Source organism: Sebastes fasciatus, chromosome 3, assembly GCF_043250625.1.
Source record: "Sebastes fasciatus isolate fSebFas1 chromosome 3, fSebFas1.pri, whole genome shotgun sequence".
Classification (NCBI taxonomy): Eukaryota; Metazoa; Chordata; class Actinopteri; order Perciformes; family Sebastidae; genus Sebastes; species Sebastes fasciatus.
In genome coordinates this window covers 15438449-15447967 of record NC_133797.1, presented here as the reverse complement: position 1 = coordinate 15447967, position 9519 = coordinate 15438449, and the positions used below count along the sequence as shown (strand labels likewise).

General features: G+C 44.8%; 1 protein-coding gene across 2 annotated transcripts; it reads left to right on the top strand.

The window, feature by feature from the left end:
* Positions 1-1259: 1259 nt before the first annotated feature.
* taf5l (TAF5-like RNA polymerase II, p300/CBP-associated factor (PCAF)-associated factor) lies at positions 1260-9290 on the top strand. 2 transcript variants are annotated; one of them, XM_074629209.1, is made up of 5 exons: positions 1260-1420; positions 3615-3756; positions 4194-4298; positions 4469-5229; positions 5925-9290. In XM_074629209.1, the coding sequence occupies exons 2-5, from the start codon at positions 3618-3620 to the stop codon at positions 6720-6722; spliced, it is 1803 nt and encodes a 600-aa protein (XP_074485310.1). In that variant the 5' UTR covers positions 1260-1420; positions 3615-3617; the 3' UTR covers positions 6723-9290. The 2 variants fall into 2 exon arrangements, with proteins under 2 accessions (XP_074485310.1, XP_074485311.1); XM_074629210.1 differs by lacking the exon at positions 1260-1420 and adding an exon at positions 1463-1659.
* Positions 9291-9519: the final 229 nt, after the last annotated feature.

The following is a 9519-nucleotide window of genomic DNA, read 5'->3' as shown; positions in this document are numbered from 1 at the left end:
CTATATTTCAGCTGCTTGGCAGTAATGTTAGCTGACCAGACGGAGGTCTCTCCATGAATCAATGCTGATCCTGGTGTTGGCTTTTCCTGCCTCAGCCTCCCGACTGCGGTCGGAGGGAACAGGGGAGACACCGGCACCCGGTCGGGGACGATAACGTTTTCTCGCTGCGCAAATATCCACTGTACATTCACTAGATATTCTCAGAGCTAAACTAACTCTTCTGCAGTGTGTAGTGTGCGCGCATGCACGTGAGAGTGGAGCGAAATAGCGAGAACGAGTATGGCGTGTGAGTGAAGGCAGGCAGTAATAGGTGCAGAGTACAGCAGAGACTCCGTTCCTGGAGACCAAAGCTATGGTCTCCCCCGCGTCCTGCGACCGCAATCAACACTGTTTTGCAAGACAGGCTTCACTAGATATAACTTTGCGGTTTTGGTGCTTCCGTGTAGTTTGTGTTTGAGTCTGAGTCTGAACAGCGTAGCCACACGCGAGCGCGCATGGGAGACTGACTCGGATTGATTTATACGTGTAAGAAGTTACAAACAGCCTCTTTAAATTAAATTATTCAGACATTTCAAATGTATTCCAATTGTTTTTTCTTCTTTTTTTTTGTTGTATAATTTATTTTATTTCTATATTTTTTATACTGTGAAACATATTTACTGATTTTTTTGCAATGAAAAATCGGAACATATTTATGTAACTACTGTATTGAAGTTTCTAAATAAGGTTTAAAAAGAAAAAAAAGTGCGATGGAGAAAAATTATAACAGATTCTGTTGTTTCACAATTTTCCAAGGTGAGAATTGACTTCAATGAATGATCTGTAACTCCAATTTTTGACAGTCCTGCTTGCATGAGGCTCCTGTGATAGGTCCCGCACTTCACAAAAATAAATAAATAAATAGAATAATATTTGTAGCATTATTTTTTTTTAAAGCTATTTAACAGCAAAACATTAAATATCTGGATGGATATACGCTTATTAATATTTTTAGCATTATTATTATTATGACTTCCAACAAACTAATGTAGTAAAAAGTACAATATTTGCCTAGCAAGTAACTAAGCAAAGTTAGTTACTTTGCAGATTCAGATTATTAATACAAAATATAATCAACAAAAAAAATATGATGTATTAGTATCGGTTAAGATAAGATTTGGGATGAATTCACAAGCAACCTGTGTATTAAAAAGTAACATCTACCCTTATGAAGGGAACGCCAGGATGACGAGTAGATTACCGAGTGGCTGTTACCCATCAGAGATGAGAGCTAGCTAGCCTAGCATGGTCTGATGGAGGCTGAGCAGGGGGGCAGACAACCACGATGGAGCGACGACAGGCAGCGGAGTAGCTTCAACACTACAGACTCAACACCTCCTCATACAGTAACTGAGCACGGAGAGGAACAGCACGATATGCAGTGAGTTACCGATTAACAACCGGTGGTGGTGGTGGTGGTGGTGGAGGAGGAGGAGGTGGAGGTACGGAACCACCGGATCAATCCCGCTAAAAGCTAGCAGCCAACAGGCCCGCTGCTGCTAGCACTGAGCTAGCCGGCTAGCTCACCTCACTTCATCCTCCTCCAGTCTGAAACCAGCTGCATTTCACTGACTTATTATATAACCATGCTTTGTTTCAGGCTTCCACGTGCGTGTCAGGGTGACATGTCTATTTAGATTTTTATTAAGGGTGTATTTAATGTTTAATGCCTTTTAGTAAACACATTAGCTTATTTTCTAGCTAGTTAACTACTGTGAAGATGCTCAGGAGAGGCTAGTTAACTACTGTGAAGATGCTCAGGAGAGGCTAGTTAACTACTGTGAAGATGCTCAGGAGAGGCTAGTTAACTACTGGGAAGATGCTCAGGAGAGGCTAGTTAACTACTGTGAAGATGCTCAGGAGAGGCTAGTTAACTACTGTGAAGATGCTCAGGAGAGGCTAGTTAACTACTGGGAAGATGCTCAGGAGAGGCTAGTTAACTACTGGGAAGATGCTCAGGAGAGGCTAGTTAGCTACTGGGAAGATGCTCAGTAGAGGCTAGTTAACTACTGGGAAGATGCTCAGGAGAGGCTAGTTACCTACTGGGAAGATGCTCAGGAGAGGCTAGTTACCTACTGGGAAGATGCTCAGGAGAGGCTAGTTACCTACTGGGAAGATGCTCAGTAGAGGCTAGTTAACTACTGGGAAGATGCTCAGGAGAGGCTAGTTACCTACTGGGAAGATGCTCAGGAGAGGCTAGTTACCTACTGGGAAGATGCTCAGGAGAGGCTAGTTAGCTACTGGGAAGATGCTCAGGAGAGGCTAGTTACCTACTGGGAAGATGCTCAGGAGAGGCTAGTTAGCTACTGGGAAGATGCTCAGGAGAGGCTAGTTAACTACTGTGAAGATGCTCAGGAGAGGCTAGTTAACTACTGGGAAGATGCTCAGGAGAGGCTAGTTAGTTACTGGGAAGATGCTCAGGAGAGGCTAGTTAGCTACTGGGAAGATGCTCAGGAGAGGCTAGTTAACTACTGGGAAGATGCTCAGGAGAGGCTAGTTACCTACTGGGAAGATGCTCAGGAGAGGCTAGTTAACTACTGGGAAGATGCTCAGGAGAGGCTAGTTAACTACTGGGAAGATGCTCAGGAGAGGCTAGTTAGCTACTGGGAAGATGCTCAGGAGAGGCTAGTTAGCTACTGGGAAGATGCTCAGGAGAGGCTAGTTAGCTACTGGGAAGATGCTCAGGAGAGGCTAGTTAGTTACTGGGAAGATGCTCAGGAGAGGCTAGTTAGCTACTGGGAAGATGCTCAGGAGAGGCTAGTTAGCTACTGGGAAGATGCTCAGGAGAGGCTAGTTAACTACTGGGAAGATGCTCAGGAGAGGCTAGTTACCTACTGGGAAGATGCTCAGGAGAGGCTAGTTACCTACTGGGAAGATGCTCAGGAGAGGCTAGTTAACTACTGGGAAGATGCTCAGGAGAGGCTAGTTAACTACTGGGAAGATGCTCAGGAGAGGCTAGTTAGCTACTGGGAAGATGCTCAGGAGAGGCTAGTTAGCTACTGGGAAGATGCTCAGGAGAGGCTAGTTAGTTACTGGGAAGATGCTCAGGAGAGGCTAGTTAGCTACTGGGAAGATGCTCAGGAGAGGCTAGTTACCTACTGGGAAGATGCTCAGGAGAGGCTAGTTAGCTACTGGGAAGATGCTCAGGAGAGGTTAGTTAACTACTGGGAAGATGCTCAGGAGAGGTTAGTTAACTACTGGGAAGATGCTCAGGAGAGGTTAGTTAGTTACTGGGAAGATGCTCAGGAGAGGTTAGTTAGTTACTGGGAAGATGCTCAGGAGAGGCTAGTTAACTACTGGGAAGATGCTCAGGAGGGGCTAGTTAACTACTGGGAAGATGCTCAGGAGAGGCTAGTTAGCTACTGGGAAGATGTTCAGGAGGGTTAATATTGTCATGAAGATGATGAATCGGATTTTAAGCACTATAACAGACATGCACCGTCTTTTGCAATCCTTAGCCTACCAGAAACTGTTCAAACAGTTTGGTGGGTTTGACAGACTGAGAGAGAAAGTGATGTGCAGGTGTCTTCTCTTCTCTCCCTCAGGTGTGTGTGACACTTTCTTTTCTTTTTCAGGTCATGAAGCGGGTTCGTACTGAGCAGATCCAGTATGCCGTGGCTCAGTACCTGAAGAGGAGGCAGTATGTGGACACTGATGGCTCCCTGAAAGGAGCCAAGCTCTTCCAGTCAGCGGAGGAGATGGCTGCCAGCCTCACAGGTGAGCAAACTACATCAGATGAACGACACCACATGTCAGAGGGAAATATTGTACATTTTACGTTTTTCTCCACGTTTATTTAACAGCTAGTTACAGAACATGTGACCCGTTTATATAATTTGATGCATTATTATAAATTAAAGGCCCTACATACCCACACAGGTGTCTTTTAATTATTGTGGCTGATCAGACCTGCTTTGTGCAAATAAAACCGACAAAATAAGTAGAAATGCAAGTGTGTGTGCAGGATGTTTAAACTACCCAACAGTGGTTGAAATTAGCTTCAAACAAGCAGCTACATTTAAAAATACTGCTTACATTTTAGAGCATTCCGAAATAATCAACACTCTGCGTAATGAGTATTTTACTTACATGATGATCTTTTTTTCATTTTCATTTGTACTTTCTTCTCTCCCTCTTTCTGGTTCTCTGAGCAGTGCAGACAGAGTCGGGATGTGCCAACATCGTCTCTGCTGCACCCTGCCAGTCTGACCCCCAGCAGTATGAGACTCAGTACTCCAAGCTGCGCTCCTTTCTCTCAGGTATCTCTTTTACATTCCTGCTGTCACTGAATTCATTAGCTGAAAATGAGTGTGCTTTCCTGATTACCACACCGGTTAAAATGTCTGCTCTATGTTGTTTTGGAAATTGGCATCCACCAAGTCCTCTTTGGATGCTTCCCTCACAATACGTTTCATTTCCCATAAATCAGAAACAGAAATATCCTGGGCGAAGGAGGTGAGCAGCATCCTCTACCCGCTCTTCGTCTACCTCCACCTGGACTTGGTGCACTGCGGCCTGAAGGGGGCAGTAGATGGTTTTTACAGTCGTTTCCACAGCGCCTTTCTTCAGGACAGCGAGCAGCGCACCACCATAGAGCAGCTTCGCCATGTTCTCACCGCTCAGGACGTTGCAGCCAACCCCAAGCTGAGTGCTTTCCTGGAGCACAAGTACGTGGTTCACCTGACGGAGCCGGCCTACAGCTACCTGCTGCGTTACCTGCAGAGTGAGGACACCAGCGCCCTCTGCAGGGCCCTTAGTACACACCTGCAGGTGGAGGTCACCGCCTCGAGGCGCACAGACTACCAGCTGTATGGCGCAGCTGGTGGGGCGACCGCCGCCCCAAACTCGACCTCCTCCTGGGCGGGAGTAGACGGGGCGGAGGGTGGCGAGGGGGTGGAGGTCCCTGCAGGTATCCCACAGAGCGAGGCGGCCCTGGAGACTCTGCAGGACTGCATCAAGAAAGTGCGTGAGGGCCCCCCCACGCTCACCACCGTGTGTTTTTACGCCTTCCATCACACGGAGCAGATGTTGAACACCGCAGAGGTCTCGGCTGACAGCCGGCTGCTGGCCGCCGGCTTCGACAGCTCCACGGTGAAGCTGTGGAGCCTCCGAGCCAGAAAGCTGAAGGCCAAACCGCACCAGGCTGACGTGTCGCTCATCCACCTGGCCTGTGACGTAATGGAGGAGGAAGTGAGTTGACTGACGGAATAAATATCCTCTGATGGTCGTTTCAAACGGCCTTAATCATGTAGTGATGACAGCTTGCTTTAAGTCGGTAACAGCAAGTTTACTGCACAGTTGACATTGTTTTTACAATTTGTGATATGCATAGCTTATTAGGGCTTTTTGACTTAGTCAATTACTCTTAGTTTATGAAGTTTTAGAAAATGTAAAAAAATATTCATCACAAGTTTCCAGAGCCCGGTGTGGTGTCTTCAAATTACTAGTTTATTCTGAATAATAAACTGTCAAATCCTCATATTTGAGAACCCTGACCCACAGAATATTTTGCACTTTTCCTTGATAAAGTAAATGACCAGGAAATTCTCTGGTTTCAGCTTTTTCAGTTCAAATGTTTGCTGTTTTCTTTATCTTCTATAATCTTTTAAATTGGGCTTTGGACAGTTGTTTGGACAAACAAGACATTTGAAGACGACTTCTTGGTCGACAGGAAACTATGAGGGGCGTTGTTCTCAATTTTCGGACAAAGACAAAACAATGAATTGAGGAAATAATTAATAATGAATATAATTGTTAGCTGCATCCCTATAACTAAAAATTGTAATTGATCAAATTGACTGTTTTTGTTTTTTCACATACATCCCATTTGCACTCATTAGAGTTTTTCAAACTATAGGACGGATGTCATTTTTGTTTCTCCTCAGGGGGATGAAGAAGACAGCTCCGGCAGCGAGGTAAAGACGCTGCGAGGTCACAGCGGTCCGGTGTTTCGTACGGCCTTCCTGACGGACAGCTCCGGCCTGCTCTCCTGCTCTGAGGACACAACCATCCGCTACTGGGACCTTGGTAGCTTCACCAACACAGCGCTCTATCAGGGCCACGCCTACCCGGTGTGGGACGTTGACGTCAGCCCCTGCAGCCTTTACTTCGCCAGCGGCTCGCATGACCGGACCGCCCGCCTCTGGACGTTCTCCCGCACCTACCCGCTGCGGCTCTACGCCGGGCATCTTGCCGACGTCGACTGTGTCAAATTCCACCCAAACTCGAACTACCTGGCCACTGGCTCCACAGACAAGACTGTCCGGCTGTGGAGCACCCAGCAGGGGGCGTCTGTTCGCCTCTTCACTGGCCACCGTGGCCCTGTGCTGTCACTCGCTTTCTCACCTAACGGGAAGTACTTGGCGTCCGCCGGCGAGGACCAGAGGGTGAAGCTGTGGGATTTAGCATCAGGGACGTTGTTCAAAGACCTGCGCGGACACACCGACAGCGTCACCAGCCTGTCTTTCAGCCCAGACAGCAGCCTGGTGGCGTCGTCGTCTATAGACAACTCAGTCCGGGTGTGGGACATCCGGAACTCCCACGGCGTGACGCCAGCTGACGGCTCGTCCGGCGAACTGGTGGGACTCTACACTGGAAACACCAGCAACGTGCTGAACGTCCAGTTCATGGCCTGCAACCTGCTGCTGGTGACGGGAACGGCACAAGAGAAAGCAGAACAGTAGCCACGGCTGTCTGGTTTTTGTGTTGATGTTTGGGAGAGAAGTTTGAATTTCTCCAGATGTTTGTTTGAAGTTTTCTTCCCTGAGCCAATCACTCACTGAGAGGTTAAATGCCGCCACATGCACAGGAGTCAGATTTTGGTTTTCCTTATTAGTTCTTCGCAAAGAAACGTCTCATTTATAGATAAGTTATCATTTGTAATTGGTGGTATTGTCTAATTACCAAAGCGTCTTCACTAGATGTCAGTATTACAGAATTCCTCAGGCTATATTCACACTGATACGTTTCTGTTTTAAAACGCATAACTTTTGCTACATTCATGCCTAACGTCCACACTACTCTTTTTTCAAGCCCCTAAAAGGGAGACGTTTGAAAGCGCTGCTGTCCCCATTTTAGCTTCAAAACTCCGGAGTTGCGTTTTAGTCTGGACGGACAGAAACAGAGACCTTTTGAAAACAATGACGCAGACACCCACGTTCGCTTTTTGATTGGGTCTTATCAGTCATGACGTGTCCTTCCCGATTCGTCACACCCCGTCACGTGAACCTTTTCCGGAAGAAAACAAATGAACCACTAATGGTTAATTTCAACATGGATAATGGGTCACAAGCATTGCTGACCTTGTTGTGTATGCTAGCAGCTGTTGTTCAGGTAAATTCTGCATTTCATAACACTACAGCTGCCTACATGCACAGGAGGCAAGCTATTATTCCAGCGCTTTGCATCAATTCCCGTGTCCAGCACGGCTTCCTGTTTACGCCGGCACCTAGTGTACGTGAATGGTCATGTGATATGAGTTTTCAGGCGTGGTAGTATGGACGGAGATTAATTCTGAAACTGCCCTAAAGCGCTCGTCTGGACGGAGATCGTTTTCGTTTAAAGCGCTGTTTTAAAATGAAAACGTATTAGTGTGGATGTAGCCTCGGTTCCGCCGGTGCCTTGGTGGTCGAAAACTGTTAACGCTGCTGTCATGCACATGTTTTATGATCTATAAAGCAGCATTTAAAATATGACTGTTGGAAAATATTGTTCCTGTTGAATAAAAAACTACATTTTAATCTGCAAAAATCCAATACCAAAACAGGAGTTACAAGGATAGGTTGCACCGATAAGTATTATGGGATAAACTGTTCCCTGGTGTTCAGAATATTTGGAGTACCCTCTGCAGTAAACGGTGTACTGAGTTTCACCTGCTTTACCACAATTCATGTGTAAATGATATTTAGAGAAACACACTTGTTGAGCTGTTTTACCCAAAGTCATTTTAAGCTGTGCGTCCAGTACAGAGAGAGGATGTGTTTAGCCTAGCTTCTGGTCATATTTGTAATCTTGTTTACTTCAGATAGTTCCTGATTTAAACAAAAGCCAGTTTCAGTAACAAAGTACCAAAACAAATCTTGATTTGGATACTACAAAAATGGAAATAGTTTTTTCCATTTAACAAAAGAATCCATTTAAAATGTGAACACAAGCAGACGTACAAGAACTTTGCCCTCTAACATTATTATTTAAATCAGAAGCTATCTGAATACAAGATTACAAATATAACCAGAAATTTAATTCTGGTTTTGGGCACTTGACAGTTTTTGATACTTGGTGCTACAGACACTTTTTGGTCAGTACAAAAGAAAAGATTGTTATTGAGTAAACGACGACATTGGATTGTTTTCTGTTCCAAGGCTGTAGTTTTAGTTATTAGAGTAGTTACAAATGTCTATATGATTTTTGAATGACTTCTGAACCAGAACCAGGAAGTTCCTCCTCTATTAAGGTTCGATAAGCCGTCCTAGTTCTGGACTCTGACTCTGGGTAAGACAGCAAAGAACAATATTCTCAAACTGCGGGACTGTTTCTTTATAGTTCTCTTTATGTTTTACCTGCTCATCGTTCATCTGCTGCCCACTCCATGCTTAAAATGAATTTATCAAGTGAAACAACAGCTCTCACTTGGTCAATCCGTTGCATACACGGAGAATATGATCATAAATACTCAGTGACGTTGCTATTGTTGGACAAATTCACATTAACAGGAAGAAAACTTTCAGAAAATTTGTTTTGCGTTGATGCTCATGGACTCTAGAGACTGTATTAAGAGGTTTTAAAGGGTCTCAAAGGTCAAATACAAAAGTGGCTATGTGAACTTTAAAACACCAGAACAGGAAGTGGTTGTTCTTCTCTCTTGGTTTGTCTCTAAGCCTGAGTAGGTTTTGAGTAATAAAAAAAAAGGTGTAAATAGCCTCGTTGAGGAAATTTCTAAGAATCAAAGTTTGTATTTTTCGCACTATTCTGCGAGTGGGATGAACTGTGCAATGCTTAAATAGTGTAAATACTGTATTTTTGTAATATTTTGGCTACAAAGCGTCGCCATCCAGGTTGTGCTTAACGAGGGCTAAACTTATACTGACCTGGAAACTGATTTCATACATTCAAAGTGTGATTGTATTTTTTTAGTTGTTTTGAAAGTTTCACTCATAAATTGAGCCTGGAAGTTCTCCTTTATATTTTGTCAGTAAACTTTTGTTCCCTCTTGTAGCCCCAAAACAAGGAATAAATACCAGAATTTATTTGAACTAATGCTTCAGTCAGTCTTTGTTTTGTCACTTGTATCATGCTGGTTTGAGTCTCTTTTGTTATGCTGGGCCTCATCTTGTGATCCAGCTTCACTGTATATAAAACACCCCGATACTGATGTCGGTAAACCTGACGTACCAGACTGGACAGACAAGTCTTTAAATGTGGATCAGCTGGTTGTGGAAGCAATGTAATCCTTATTTTAAAGTCTAGGAACGGACTCATCCT